This window comes from Ammospiza nelsoni, chromosome 8 (assembly GCF_027579445.1).
Source record: "Ammospiza nelsoni isolate bAmmNel1 chromosome 8, bAmmNel1.pri, whole genome shotgun sequence".
Classification (NCBI taxonomy): Eukaryota; Metazoa; Chordata; class Aves; order Passeriformes; family Passerellidae; genus Ammospiza; species Ammospiza nelsoni.
The window spans coordinates 12,621,608-12,637,424 of NC_080640.1; the positions used below are offsets into that span (position 1 = coordinate 12,621,608).

Here is a 15,817-nt window from a genome sequence, read left to right on the forward strand (position 1 = left end):
GTATGACAATCAGTATATGAAACGTATACACTTCATTCAGGATTTCAGTTGTGCTTATTCAGGTTTATGTACACACACGGAAATACTGTAGTCAGAACACTACAACTCTGGAAACCCGAAGTCATGTACAATATGATACAATTCGCAAAGACCACACACGATGGCAAATAAGACACAGGGAAGAGCTGGCTGGAGTGGGATCAGACAGCCATGAAAATGCACTGCAAAGGGAGAGCCACCACGCTCTGGAATGGGGGGACCAAGGCCGAGCCAGCAGCAGCCAGGGCAGGGCTCGGGGCAGCCAGGAAGGAGAACGGTTTGGTGTGAGACCTCTGGCTGCTGAGCACCAGCTGCTCATGGCTTCCAGGAACACATCTCAAGTATTTGGGGTTTCAGATTCACTGTGTTTGGCATCCAGGCACCTGCCCAGTGATTTAGGTGTCAAGGCTGGCTCTGCTGGAGAAAAAAAATGCCAAGAACTCTGAGGTCCCTCAGCAGGGCCTGACCCTGAGCTACTGGTAAGCCACCCTTGTGCTCAGGAGAACATGGAGAAACGGGACCACAGCACTGCTGCTGGGGTCCTGGGGGGATTCAACTCTCCAAATTCCATGAGATCTCTGAGGAAGGCAGAGTCCCTTGAGTAGCATCTCCTACCCTCAGTGTGAGAAATGAAGACAGAATGGCTGCAGCATGGCCCGTTCCTGACTGCTGCCCCTCCTTCTCGCCTTCCTGAACACTCAGTTAAAGCCCAGTGAGTGAAGCAGAGGAGCAGCTGTGCTGTGAACACAGCTGTTGCAGCAGCCACACTGCTGAATCCAAGCCAGCACAATGCAGAAGGACAGAGCACATACCCTGGGTGGAAACCTGCCAGCCCTGCCCAGCCCAGCCCAGCCTGCTGGACCTAAGACTTTAAAGCAGGAATGACACTAGAGCTGATCCAGGCCCAGCCAGGCTGGCACTTCTGAGAGGAGGAGCTCATCAGGAACCCTCACTCTCCCACACTGATCTTTGGGACATGCATTCCATATTGGCACTTCCACCTAAAGGCATCTGACACCAACTAGTTTTTCACTTGTATTTGGAAGCATTTGGTTCAACAGCGATGCCCAGAGGATAAAACACCACCTTCTATGATAAAGCTCTGATCAGCAAACAGTTGAGAAGGGATGCTAGACTGCTACACCAAGCACCGAGTGCTGGGACAAGCCCTTCTTCCCCAACAAATCCTGCTACCAACCAACTGCCACGCTGCTTTCTGGAGAAGACAACAAAGAAATCAAATCTCCTGGAGCATTGGAGCCACCTGCAGCCTTTGCATGTTTCAGGCTCACAACAGCTGACACACCTCTAGCCTGGTTCCATGACAGGCCACTTGTACCGAGTCCAGCCAAACCTCTGCTTCTGGGGGAGGATCAAACACCAAGCACTTCCTTGGCCAGAAATCTGCACTGAAGGAGCAAGAGCAGCCAGGGCACCAAGCACTGCAGGATCCTAGTGATCAGCCCTGCTCAGAGGAAAACAGAGCCCAAAGGCAAAACCTGAGAGGAGAATGATGTTTTTCAGCTGGAGACAGAAGACCAGCAGCTTTGAGTACCGTATTTCCAACGTGAAGAACTGCTGAAAGTCTGACCTCAGGTAACAAGAAGAAAACATCACTTTGATTGAATTCAGTGCTACCAACCTACAAAACAACTCCATCTGCCACCTGTACTGTGCCACTGACTGGAGACAGCTTTCCAGCAATCCTTTCCCATCCCTGAAGCTCAGGAAAATATGCACACACCAGATGGAAAAGCTCAACTGTACCACCTTGGACCCACAGCAACAACATCTCCTCATCTGCGTGCAGCCCCCAGACTGGCCCCAGAGGAACACAACCCAGCATGAAGCCAGGCTCCAGGACAAGAGTAAGACACCAAGCAGGATTGTTGAGGGGGCTCTGCACAAAGCCATGGTTGTCCATGTCCCCTGTGCTGCTCACACGTGCGAGTGAGGACAAAATCACCATAGACATCACACCAACAAGAGACCTGCAGCTGATGGACCAAATGCAGGGATGAGGGCAGCTGCCCAGCCCAGCCTGTGGTGCAGAGCCTGTCCCCTCTGCTGGCTAAGTCAGATGAAGGCTGCTCTCCCATCCATGCCATGGGAAGATGCCTGATTGTGTTGGTTAAACTCATCATTTCACTGCTGGGCCAAACCAACCCTCAGTATCCAGGGAACAGGTACTTCTTTGGGTCTATGTAGAGCCCCAATGTAGAGCCAGGTGGTGGGACAGGCAGCACAGCTGGGGCTGTACCACACCACAGCCAGGGTTCTTGCCTTGGGACAGGGCACAGTGTGGGCACAGGGACCCCTCAATGCTGGGTGGGCACCTTTGGGATGAAGCCTCAAGTCAGCAACACAAGAGGTATTCTGCAGCATCCTTCCCCACCCCCAGCCCCAGTTTTCTATTGGTAATCCAGACACTGGATAACTTGACAACTGGTACACAGATACTAGATTTAAAACCACAGATGTGTGTATTAGACATTGTATAAAATATGATACATCTTTCATGTGGGAATGATTTCTATAGAGAACATAATTCTGCACAAGGAAGATGCATGTTCCAAGGGGTCCTGGACAATGTGGCTGTGTTCTCCATCACGTAGGATACTTACACAGGATGCTCATGAGGAGGAAAGGGCTGCTCTTTGCCATTGGCACCCCCACACCCCTTGGCTGAGCTCTGCAGAGATCACAGGAAGCACCACTGCTGCCCAAGCAGCCCCTCACACAAAACTACCTCTTTGGTTTTCTTTGAGCTGATTTGAACCAAAGCCTGACACCACCAGTGCAAATCTCATCCTCATCCAAGCTGGGCCCTGAAAGCTGAGAAGTAGCAATGGGTGATGTGTGTGGGCCATCAGGGCAACTTGTCCTGCTACCCCTGAGCTTTCTCCAGCTCTGGGTACAAAGGGCCATATCCTGAGACTCCTGCTCTTGCCAGCTCCACCCACACAAAAAGGCACTTAAAGAAAAGAAGAAAAACAAACAAAAAAGCCCCCAGTGGTGAGGAAAAAGGAAGTGAGTCCAGGAGAAGAGGAGGAACAGAAAAGCAAGCACAATGTGAATAAATGGCTAACCCTTCTGGCAACAGGCCCAAGAACTGCACACCTTCAGCAGCCAACCCCAGCTGCCCCCATACAGGTCTCAACCATCATCCCACTCCTGCTTGGTCTGGAGCAGGAGCTTACAGGGGCGAAAAAACTGTGAGAGGCAACTATACATGACACAGGTTTGGAGGAGAAGTAGTGAGGAGAGGGATCTTCCCTGTGGAGCTTCCTCTCCTGGTGCATCTGGATGGGGGAAGCACCGTTTCCTGCCACACCAGCCTTGGGGCCCCTGCCCACAGCCAGTCCAGACACCCTGCCAGCATTCCTCATCCCACTGTGGGATAACCCATCCAGAGCTCCTCCAGGGCAGCAGTCTCCAGCTGCACTGGGATTTCAGGGAGTGGACAAGCTGGGAATAAAACAACAAGCACTTTGTAAACTCCAAAGGGTCTGAGCCTGCGGCACAGAGTGGCTGAGGCTGGTTTGCTCCCCACTGAGCCCCTCTCCTCTCAGAACTAATGTGCTTCATATGATCTCCACATCACCAGAGTCAGTCTCATTTGGAGAAAGATTCTCACTGGAAAGCAAGAACATTCCTTCACTCTTTACAAAGATTTGGCAATACACAGAATTTAAAAAAATAAATCATAGTTACAACAGATTCAGGTTCATTTCATTTAAAGGAAATTCAACCAACAGGAGTGTAAAAGATATAATTCACAGTTGTGCATTTAAGATATTAGTGTTGAAAACCTCACTTCAAAGAACTCTTGTGCAAAATTGTATTGACAGTAGAAACCATGGCTAGATGCCCTCCCAGCCCCCCCGGCCTACAGGCCATCATCCACCCTGCTGCCTGCACCCAGAGGCAGACGGGCGAGGGGAACAAAGGCAGCAGCAGGAGTTGACATAGGAAGATGCAGTATCCTTTCTACAAGTCAAAGCCTGGCCAAGGTCTGAGGTCAAGTCCAAGGATTCCCAAAGCCACCAGCCGGTGCCCTGCGCTGTGGTGACGGGCTGTGTGTCCTCGTGGCACTGCAGCACAGCATCCACATGCCCTGCAAGGCAGAGGGGGCAGATCTGCTCAGGCAGGGCACCCCTGCAAGGGCACGGAGTGATGCCCTGGCATCTCCACTGCAGCCAGGAGAGCCAAGCCCTGGCATTGGCAAATGCCATCCCAATGCTCAGAGGAATCCTGAGCTGGGCACAGGGCTCCTCTGCTGGGATGGTTCCCACCAGGAGGGCTGGGAACTCCTTGCATTTGTTAAACAGTAAAACTCTAAATACCCTGAGAACAGGGAGACAGGATTTTTTCCCCTCTAGGGAGAGGACCATGCTTTGTTCTTCAAGCTAATTAGTAGTAGCAGCTCCTAACCCCTCTGGGCCAGGTACATATTTTCCATATGAAACGCATCTATAATCAACTATTTTTATGGAAATTAAGTGAAATTATTTCACTTTTCATTATCTGATCTATACAAATGATGAAAAACAGACATGCAAAAAATTGCCTGCAATTTGGAACAGTGCAGCATGGGCAGAAGCAGGAGGTATTCACTTTGGGATCACATGGCTTTGGTTGGAAAAATTTGCACTCTTTTTTTTTACTTTTTTCTTTCTTTTTTTTAAAAAGGGAAACGACATTGAAACAAATCCTTAACCTGCCATAAGAAGCAGAAGTCAGATCCAGTGAGCAACCTCATCCTGGAGAGAGCTGCCTTGACTTGAGCCTTCCCTCCTTTGGCAGGTTTGACAAAACGGATACTGCATCTCAAGTTCACCACCGTGTCAAACACTTCCAACAAACTTTTACATTCAGCAACACTAGATAAAAACTGGCGAGATGAGTTCCTCGCCAAGGACAAACGCTGTAACATCTGGACATTTTGCTCTGTGAGAAAGGTGCAATATTGGCAGCTCTCTGGGAAGGCACTAGGCTTAGGCCAGCCCATGCTGCTGTCAAGCCGTGCGCTCTCAGCAGTGCTGGTGCACATCAGAGCAAGGGTGGGATGGAGGCTAAGGAAACACTTTTGGATGGGAAAAGTCAAAAAGCTACATGTGAGAGCAAGGCTTTGGAGGGCCTGTTTCCTCCTCACTGGGTGCACAAGTTGGATACTGTGCAATTTCTATGCCCCTTGCAGGGACTTCATCCTCATGGGTGGCTCCCATAGGGATGGACAGCAAAAATCAGGGCTGCTTTGAGAAGATGGAAGAGAGAGGAGGAGGAGGGAGACAGGCAAACCAAATTGGCTCTGACACCACACACTCCAATTCCCAGGGGGAGATCCTGCAATGGAATATTGCACCTTTCCAGCCACCAGTCACACAGACAGACCACGGGAACTTGCAGCGAGTGCCTTCCACAGCCCGCGAGCAGGAGATGGGGCAGGCCTGCAGGCACAGAGAGCTCTGGCAGTTGTGTTTGGGGCTGGGGGCTTCTTTGGATGTCCCCAAAGAGATTATCCACGTGTAAAGAAAGGGAAATGCTACATAGCCAGGGGCCATAGCAGAGTCTTGAAGCAGAGAAACCACAAAGCCTGATTGATCAATCCAGATACTGATGTTCACATTTCGTTTGAGACAGCATTGGAAGGGGAGAGGACTGGGGGAGACAACTTTCTTTTTTTATTCATTTGAGGACTTCGATTCCATCTGCAGAAATGGGTGATGCACAACTGCCATAGGGTGCCTCTTGCTAAGACCAAATCAGCATCCGGGTTTTTGGGCTGGATGAATTGGTTTCTGCTGCCCAAGGCAGGTGTTGCCCTGCACTGGTGGCAGCTGGGTGGGAGGCTCTCTGCTCTGCTTGGTAATCCCTACAATGGCTGTTAAAAGGGGCAAGAGAGAAGGAAATGCACTGAATCCACTCAAAGGAATGAATGTGGCTGGGAACAGCCTGGAAATGAACCTCTCTGAATCCCTGAAGTGCAATACACTCGCGTCTGGAAAGTTTTGTCAGCTCTTGGAGAGGAGAGGATGGTTCTGGATCCTCAGCAGTGCCCATCCTTGCACTGGCAGAGGTTTACTGTCACCTGGAGCACGTACTTTGGCTGTAATTGTAGCAGCATCTTCTGTGTTAATATTAGAGATTACAGGGGGGACTGATGTTCTGATACTCAGCAAAGTCTGCACCATCTGCTCTGGCCAAGGGAACGGTGCACACACCGCTACAGCCTGGGAGTGTTTAAAGACTTGGTGTCTCAGGGCTCACACATTACTTCACCGTGAAATTGGCAGGAACATCAATGAAAAACCACCCAGTTACTTCACTATGGAATATCACACCTGGCTTTCATTTCACGTGACTGCGGTTTTGCTAATTAATTCCTTCCCCCCAGTATTATCTTCAACATACACAAAGATTTTGGAGGTTACAAAACTGTAAGTGTAACAATGCTTTTGCCTGTTTAAGAAAGAAACCTGCTGAAATTTGAAACATTATTAAATACCAAAGTAACCACTCCTTCCCTGAAAATTAACTGCAAGAATGTAATAATCATCTCTTGGTCCTCCAGGTGGCTGAAGCCAGAGGTTCCTTGAAGCTTGCTCCTTCTTAGGACACAAATAACATACAAGTACCAGTTACTAACATTTTCAACAGGGTAACAAAAAGGACCACAGAGGAGTGAGAAGAGGCCTAAGGACATTGGAGCCAATTCACAAAAACCATGACAGAGCCCATTTGAGGTTCATGAGGGACAGAAACAATTTAAAACTCTGCAAAATACTTTTTAAAAACATGATCTCTCTTGAAAAAATAATGGAGGAGCTTTTAAACTTCCCCATATGTGTTTGAGGAGGAAAAACCCAACAAAGATCAAAAGTACAGATAAAAAATAAACATAATTCTACTTTGCAAGAAGAATTCTCATCGTTCTCAGGGGTGGCTCACCATTCCCAAATTACGTTTGGGTCTTTAGTCTCTCTTGCTCTTTGCTCCTTCTTCCTGTTTCTTCCTCTTCTGCTCCCAGAACGGACGCAAAAGTCTTTGGTCTCAGAACACTGGATGCAGCAGTGTTGCAAGCACACACTAACGGTGTTCACACTCGGGGAGGAGGCAGGAAGGAGCGAGGGCTGGTCCTGCTGAGGAGATGGGATGGGTGGGTTGTGGGGAGTCAGCTCCTAGATGGCTCCTTCGCTGTGCATACTGTGGTTGGGCTTGTTGTGAGTCACACAGTTCTGTTCGTTCAGCAGGTTTGCTGTCTCGTCTGGCAAACCATCATGCAGCTCCGTAAGAGTCAGTTCGATTTTAGTGTTTTCACTGTCCGAGGACTGAGGTGTTTTGTCCATCCGGGATGCCATCAGGGCATTTTGGTACTGCTGTCTTGAGATCTGCTCCAAGAACAGGGAAGAAACAAAAGAAGTCAGTCAAACTTCTATGTCTCCTGTGGAGCACACTGAGAAGATAAAAGTTTCCTCCCTTTCCAGACCACCACACTTCAACCCCTCTTTACCTGTTTCCATAAAACATCCCTGCGCTTTGCAAGCCTAGAGCACCCCAGCTCAACACCCACAGCATGGTGACATTTCCAGGGAGGGTGGAAGAACAGTGCTGTGCAATCACCATGCTGTTCAAAGGCAGGGATGTATTCCTATGCAGAGATTTTTAAATCAGACCTCCATTTCCCTCCAATCATGCACACCTTTAGGACCAGAACCAGAGATCAATGAAGCCTTTCTCCCAGCTTCAGTGAGCTCCTGGTGAGGCTCTAAGTGTCCCTATAGAGCCAAGCCAGCTCTATAGTACAAGTATAGAATACAAGCATTCCTGCTCTTGTCTAGGCCAGCAAACACAGCAGGAGCTACAGCCTTATACATAAGGACATTTGAGTCTAGGAAACACTGGGATGCCCATAGAGATGAGTCCAAATTAGCAACCCATGAAGTTTTCCACTGGTCTCTGCAAGAGCTGTCTGCACTCAGCAAAGCAGTGATGACAAGAGCTGGCCTAGAGCACAGAGTGACACTGCCCATGGTGCCCCAGGGACAGGGAAGCCCAGAGCCCCTGAACATCTGCATGTGGTGGTGGAGGGCAGAATTCCTCCTGGAGCCACAAGCAATCAGCCCTGTGAACTCCAGGCCAACCTTCTCAGCCAGGACAGGCAGCAGGATGCATGTGCACTGGCAGCCCCATGAGCCCACAGCAGTGGGTGATCTTGGCAGGCAGGAAGGTGGAAGAGATGAAATGACTTTTAGAAAACTGTAAATTTCAGTAGCAACACAAGAAAGGGACTGGAAATGGACAGAATCAGATGAACCAGGTCACAATTCCAAAAGCAAAATCCAAACATGCATGAGCAGGTCACAACCCCGGTTTTACAAGGTAGTAATTGAATGAATGACCATGTGGCACAGTGAAAACACTAATGTTGAGTACTCTGACCTATGTGTAAAGCAGAGTGATGCAAGAAGAGGTGTGCAAGTCTGTCTGCAGAGATACCAGGACAGTTTAACATTCATTAGCTGCTGAACACAGTGAGATTTGGAAGGACTTCACATAAACCAGCATAGGGTAAGCAGCTGCTCTGTACAGCAGATCAGCCATTGAAATCTGTAGTGAGAACCAACTGCTCAGTGATAAACATCTACTGATGTAATCCTTGAAGGATTGAACCATTGACCAGCATGCTTGCATCTCAAAGTTTTGACAGCAAGACTTTACTCTCCTTTTAAAATTTGGCTACAGAATACTCAGTTTAGCATTCTAGTATGTCTACCCTATTCCACATCCTTAACATTGAATTAACTAACAGAAGCTAAGCTCTTAAATCACTTGAGTTGCATAAAACAAACTGTGAACATCACTTAATTTAAGAAAAGCATCAATGTCAACTTCTGGCCATGGGACATCAGCTTCCCTGGACTCCCAGCTGGGCTGGAATTGCTGCCAGCATTAGCTGTTCCTCAGCTCAGCTAGATTTCCTCTCCCACAGGACTCGCACACATTTCAGCGTGGGATGCTCCATGCTGGGGGACAGAGCTGTATTTCATGCAGCAACTCACTGGTAGTATGAGACATGAGCCTAATACATGTGAAGTTAAGATAAAGAGAAATGTCCAAGACTTCTCCAAGCAGAAGAAGGATGGCAAGGCGGAAAGTAAGATCAAGAACCCCAAACTGAAACCAAAATCAGAAGTGAATAAAAACTGCAACCAACAGTAATGTTTCATCCTTTAGAAAAGGACAGTTTGATAATGAAGGGTCTCCATTTCAGATGGCTCCAAAAGCTTCACCAGGATAGGTCTGACTAAAAGCAGAGAGGTTATTTTTATAATATTTCCTCAAAGGACCTGAAATCCAGAAAATTATGTGACCAGCCTACTTACAAGTCCAAATGAGAAGAACAGTGAAGACAAATCAGTGGACAGCAGATATTGGAAAAAAAAGTAGTTTAAAGTAACTTTAAACAGCTGCTTTCATAATGCTATTTACTCACAGAAGAATTTAGAGGGAATTCCCTTTCCCAGGCTCTCCATCCTACCGGCCAAGCCCAACTTTCCAGCAGGGTCTTTCTAGCTTTTTTCCTACCTTGACAAACTGAATGTCTGTGAGGGCTTTCACTGAGTAGTCTGGAACATACACTTGGAGGAAGGAGGCGTTCAGCTGGTTGTTGCTGCTCCCCAACGTCGGGGTGACGGCGTCGATGCGGTCGCTCCGGTTCAAAGAGTCTGAGTGATTCAAGCCACAGGGCCGAGGTGGGGACTTGTTTTCAGCTAAGAAACAGGCAAGAGATTTCTTAAATCAAGTAAAAAACTTTTCAAGTCACCAGTTTCAAAGGGACATAATAAATTGTGATGTAGCATAAATAAACTGTGAATGCTTAGTCCATTCATAAGTAGATATGTGGCTAAACAACCAAATTATCCTGAAAAATGGTACATTTTCAGTTCAGAGCTGGTAGTCAGCATCACTGAGTATTCCCTAAACAAACCTGTACTTGTTTATGCTGCAACAGACATGCCCTGAGAACAGAGTGCCTCAGCTGATGAGCAGAAACTACCACAGAAAGGTAACTTCCCAAGGTTCCCTTACAGGAGCTCTTGATAGTCAGACCATGCTTAATATATATTTTTTCTTAATCATTGTTACTTTCAACCACAGTCAGTCCCATCTGATCCTTATCCCCTTTTATTTCACCTGATACCTACATATGGCGTGTTCCCTCAGCTAGAGCAGACATTTTCAGTAGGAGTAACAGAGTCCTCAGTGGACCAGAGTGCAGTGCACATGACAATTACTTCAACATTTCCTCTCAGTGCTTGAAGTGGCAAAACCTCAATGAAGGAAAGCAAACTCCAAGCCAGCCAGTGACACAGACAAAATAGTCCACACTACAGAGAAGAAGAATCTGTGTCCAGGAAAGGAGAACACTACAGACATCATTTTCCACCACTGGCCTTTAAATCCCGCAGGGTTTCACTTGAAGACCTCGCAGCTGTCCCCTGTGAGTGTGACTGGACACAGTCTATCCAAAGCAAACGTGCTTTTGGGACACCACAGACATTCTGCATCCATGGCTTCCACCCACACAGTGACCCAGGAGATAGAAGGACAGAAATACATCCTAAAAGAGACTGCCTCCTGCAGAAGGGCTGCTCCCTGGGCACACACAGAGTACATACTGATCAAAGAACTATCTTTGGGATCAGAGAATTTGTGAATTCGTGAATTTTTTTATTTTGAATTTTTTAATTTAATGCACTTAAAACTCTTTCAGCCAGCCCGAACTCAAACTTGATGTAAACTATGCTACTCACCACATGATCCCCGTTCTCAAACTGAAAGATCATTTTCATATAATCTTAAGATACAAAGTCTCTTTGAGCATATCAACAAAATACCCTTAACAAGCTTTTCAAATTCCTTTTTGAAGACTTATCTACATATAATTTTATTTCTTAAAGAAACCTAAAAACCTCCCTTAAATTTAACCCTACCTCTGCTACCTAATCACTAGAAATATAATATCTCCTTGTCTAAATGACACAGCCTGTTCAACGTCCCTGAATCCAGTCCTTCCTATACCTAACACTTGAGAATGCAGAATTGCCCTGATTCTTATTCCCACTTAAAATCCTTCTGATGCTGTATTTCTTGGCCATTTTAAAAAGGGGAACAAAAAAAAATACAGGTTCTGACAGCTTGATAATTTCCCCACCATTTCTGCACCATGGAATTAGTACAGGTCCCTATGGCAACACCAACTGCAGGCTTAGGGGGAAGCACTCAGAGCCTTGCAAGGTTTTCCTTTGTGCCAGCTTGCCAACTTGAAAGCCACAACAGGCTGCAGCCACTGCTGCCAGGAGCCAAAACTCTACCTGCACACAGGGCTTGATGCTGAAATTCCCACTGCAGAACAAGGAACTGTGAAGGCTGGATGAATTTGCTCTCCTTCCCACTGTATACACAAAATATGGCTGTGTGTGACAAGAACAGCCTCACTGCTGCTTGGGATAAAGGCTTCCATCTGGAACAACTTGACACTAGTGTGACTTGCATCTGCCTTTTCTTTCCACCAGGGATATTATAGTACATTACTAATAAAAAACAAAGCATATAGAGCAACAGGGCAAAGCATTATAAGAAAAAAAAAAGGGAGAGGTGAGACAAAAGGACACAACAAAAAGGTATGATTTCAAAAAATGTGAGGAAAACAAAATGATTTCTGGATTGCATTCAGTTCAGGGGGAGAGATGATGAAGAGGAAAGGGTACAGAAAGAACAGATGACAAACACCAGGCAGATCCATGTTAGAGCTTCTCTACCCAGGCTTTCCCATACTCCTCACCTTTCTATACAGAAGAAAAAGAGCACAAGCCGCAAGATGGACATCAGTACAAGTGTATTGTGAATCTGTGTTTAAACAACAGGGTTATTTTCATAAGCACCTAACAAAAGGTCTGAGTTTCATCAAAACTGGTACCACATTGACCACGCTTACACTATCAGTTCCTTACAAAGGAGATGCTTCCCACTATTATTTTCCCTTGTTTATTTTTTGTAATTTTTTTTTATTTAACTGAGGGAAAAGCTATGAAAGTATGCTTGGCACTTATACTGGAAACAACGTGTGCAAAGTATATATATTTGCAGAATGGAAAAGGAAAAATAAAAGTAAAAAAAGAAGACCTGGCAAAACAAAAGAACCAAGCAAAGAAAGATAATCAAAGTTGCCAAGCTTAAAGGAGAGACATCAGGTACTTCCATCAAAGAAAGATTAAATTTCTCCCCCTTCTTTGGTGTTTTGCAGCAGGAAAGTAACAGGGCATGAAAAAAATCCCCTCCAAGGCAACAACCTGTAGTTTGTTCAGAATGTGCATGAAGATAATTTAGGGACTAACAATGAAATACATTTTCTAAAGTTAAAGAAAGAGGGTGAAATGCAGGAAGCAGATGGTGAAAGTGTATAAAATGCATGATATGTATTAATGTTTGAGAGATGCTTCACTTAAATGTGCATATCATAATCTTGTTTGCTTTTAGTTCTGGGGAAAGAGTCAAAAAAAAAAGGAAAAACCTTCAAAAGGAAGACATATGCTCACTGTGGCCCAAAATACTTTAGGATTCTGCTTTCCTACAGATTTTCTTGATGGGTTTCCATTTTCCCAACCATTTCATACATGCAGTGTCTGCTAAGCTCAGTTCTTGATGTTTCCCAATTTACAATCTCTCAACCACATCCCAGAGCTCTTTTGGCCCAGTTTGTTCCCTTGCTGGTCTCTGCTCTCCAAAGGAATTTCTGTGCCAGTCAGCTTGGTGACACAGCAAGGAAATCACAACAGGAAACAGAAAGTCCTCCCACAACCTTCTTGTGCATTCCACTGCAAATCCATCCACTCAGCAGATCACTGTGCTGGTCCCTGGCATTAACCTCCCTGAGAGAAAGCTCAAAGTTTTCCAGGAATTGAAATGGCCAGACTGCATACAAACCATAGAATTTACCCATATGACAATATAAAATACTTTCATTAAATAATTTTTCCTTTTATGGCAGTTTAGCAGCATACATTCTCCTCTGTCAAATGCATTTTCTTTAGAATTTTTTATGCCTCAGCTTGGGGAAGAATACATTCTTCTAAAAAAATCTCCCCTCCTAATTTTCCACCAGCGTCCATATGAGAAAAAAGAACAAGCACACATTACCAAGCATATTTTCTTAAAAGTGTTTTTAGTTCTTCCCATTTTGATGACTGACCAGTTCCCATAAACAAAAGTTCAGGATACCTACCTGTGATGCACAACTCTGTGCTGGACTTCTCCCTAATGAGCAAAGGGGTCAGACAAATACAGACTGCAGCTGACTTTTTATGGCATCAGGGCAGTCACAAGAATGGTGAAAATAGAAGCATGCAGATTTACCTGGAGAACCTGCTGCTAACAACTCTGTTCTGCTGACAACAAAGGTACGAGACAGGGACAAGGGAACTAGAAGAGGGAGAGAAAAAGGATGAGATCACGGCCAGAAAGGCGGCAGCTATCCACACTCGACAGGGGAAGGAGCCAGCTGACAAACTGACCAACTAAAACCACAAGTGCAAATCAACTGTGAAAAAGCAAAGGGTTAAAACAAAAGCAAAACCAAAAAATGCAATCAAATTTAGAAATAAACCAAAAAACAAGGCCAAGGAATTGGAGTCAAGTGAATAATTTTCACTTGCTATTTTAAATGACTATCCAGCACCAAACAGTCCATCAAGGTACGCTCATGTTTTGAAATAGTTCAAAAGAAGCAGTGGTGCCCACTCCAGCCTGGAAGGCAAGAATTAAAGCAAGCCAGAAAACATTCAGGGGTGCTCTTCCTTATGGGAGTCAAATAACAAAAATAAAACCAAAAGATAGTTCATAGTTCTTCAAGTTTCCAGTAAAATATAACGTAAGAATGTGATTCTCCAAGTTCATCCCTGTTGGGATGGGTATTGTATTGCTCACCATTACTGCAAATCCCTCCCCAGCTGCAGTTAAAGAAAAAAAGCCTCACTCTTTTCTTAGTTTTGTGTTTGTTTATTTTCTATAGTTTTGTTTGTGGAGTTATTTTGGTTTTTTGTTGTTTGGTTTTAGTGTTTTACTCCAATGTTAATGGCTTCATCTTCCAGGTGAGGAGAGCAAGCACGTATAATTAATTTAGGACCTACAGAAGAGAAGGATCTTTCATTCCACAATAACTTGTACTTTCCCTGAACCTTCCTGTCTACACAGAGCAACAGGAACTTATTTTTATGAGCTGATCTCAACAGAAATCTCAGAATGCCACAAGACATTATGTAACAAATTCCCTGAACCTGGAGGCAAAGGCAACAAAATGAGGGATTTGCTACAGGTAAGGAAGAAAAAAAAAAAAGAACAAAGCCAACCAGTTGAAGGTAATTTCAAGATTGGCTGAGATTACTTTAAAATACTACATATTCCTGAGTGCCACATGGTGGAATTAAAGATGGATTTCAGGGCATATCAAGAGGACACCATTTGACCTGATAGGACTTGGGGCAACTGGAATGGTTGTGAGGACAGTTAGGAACATTAAAAAAAAAAAGAAACCCAAAACGCAACAACACATGAAAACATTCAAACTGCACAACACTGGCAAAACAGAGATGCCACAGGTGATTTCCAAGTGTAAGCCTGGTAGAAGTGACCATGTCTGACCACCCAGGCTCCATGCCTGGCCCATACTGCAAAAGCTGAGGGTATGATGCAGTTGTACATGTCTCACAATTCCTCACAAACATGGCTGTTACTCCTGAGATAAAATCCAACCAGTGCTCTGCATGCTTTAAAATCTCTCAAATCTCAAACAGTATAAGCTACTGATTAAATTAAAGTATAAGTTACTAATTAAGGAATTAGCTTTGTGTGTAGAAGTGAGCTCACAGAGGTCCAGAGAACTGCTGCTGGTTGTAGAATCTAACAAGGTTACACTCATAACTCACAAAAGCATTTCCATTCCACCACAATTTGACAGTGTACACACACACAGGTACACACATGTAAAGGAGCACTCCTGAGTGTACAATTAAAACAAGCTGCCCCTCAAGTGGAATGTAAACCCTGCTGTGACAGGAGACAATTTCAGCACGAGAAACATCTCTCCCTGGAGTGAACAAGTGGCTCAGTGTCAGCAGAAGGCCAACACCAGCTCCAGTCCCAGCTCACTCAGCAGGGCTGTACATTTCCAGCTGAGGGCAAGACCTACGTGGTGACACTGCTGGCAATAAAATACATCACCAAATGCTGAAATGTAGCTGAAATAATTGTGGATTATATGAGAATTCCCTAGCCTATGCCAGTGAGGTGGTGGTTCATGTGGCTACCACTTGTGTGCAGGTAGGTGGCTCACACTCACCCTCAGACACCACCTCTTCCCCCTCACTGATTTCTCAGGTACATTTCCACACAAGCGGACAGGAGCAATTGCTTTTCTGGCACTGCTCCATCCTTTCTCTCCAGACAGCTTTAGGCACAAGACTGGTGAAGAGAACCATCCCCAAGCTAACCGGCTGGTTGCTCCTCACACCACTAGATGTCCCTCTGCCACTAATTATTCCCGTTAATTCACTCCCTGCTACCCTGCAACGAGCAAAACGACAAAACTTTCCACCAGTACCAGCACATGCCTTGCTAAAGTCAACACTCACATCCTCTGGGAGCTGGCAAACCACTGCCAGCTGCTGGGTCCTGGAGTCAGTGCCAGTGTCACCACCGGCCAATCCCCCCAGGGACA

General features: G+C 45.7%; 1 protein-coding gene across 1 annotated transcript in view; it reads right to left on the reverse strand.

Annotated features, from left to right (window-relative positions):
* Positions 1-3,759: 3,759 nt before the first annotated feature.
* The window catches only part of CNNM2 (cyclin and CBS domain divalent metal cation transport mediator 2), a 111,387-nt gene continuing 99,329 nt past the window's right edge, over positions 3,760-15,817 (reverse strand). Inside the window, exons 6-8 of the mRNA XM_059477100.1 lie at positions 13,459-13,524; positions 9,628-9,812; positions 3,760-7,430 (exon numbers count right to left, since the gene is read on the reverse strand). Coding sequence (XP_059333083.1) covers positions 7,221-7,430; positions 9,628-9,812; positions 13,459-13,524 — 461 coding nt within the window. The 3' untranslated portion in view covers positions 3,760-7,220. The remainder of the gene's footprint in view (positions 7,431-9,627; positions 9,813-13,458; positions 13,525-15,817) is intronic.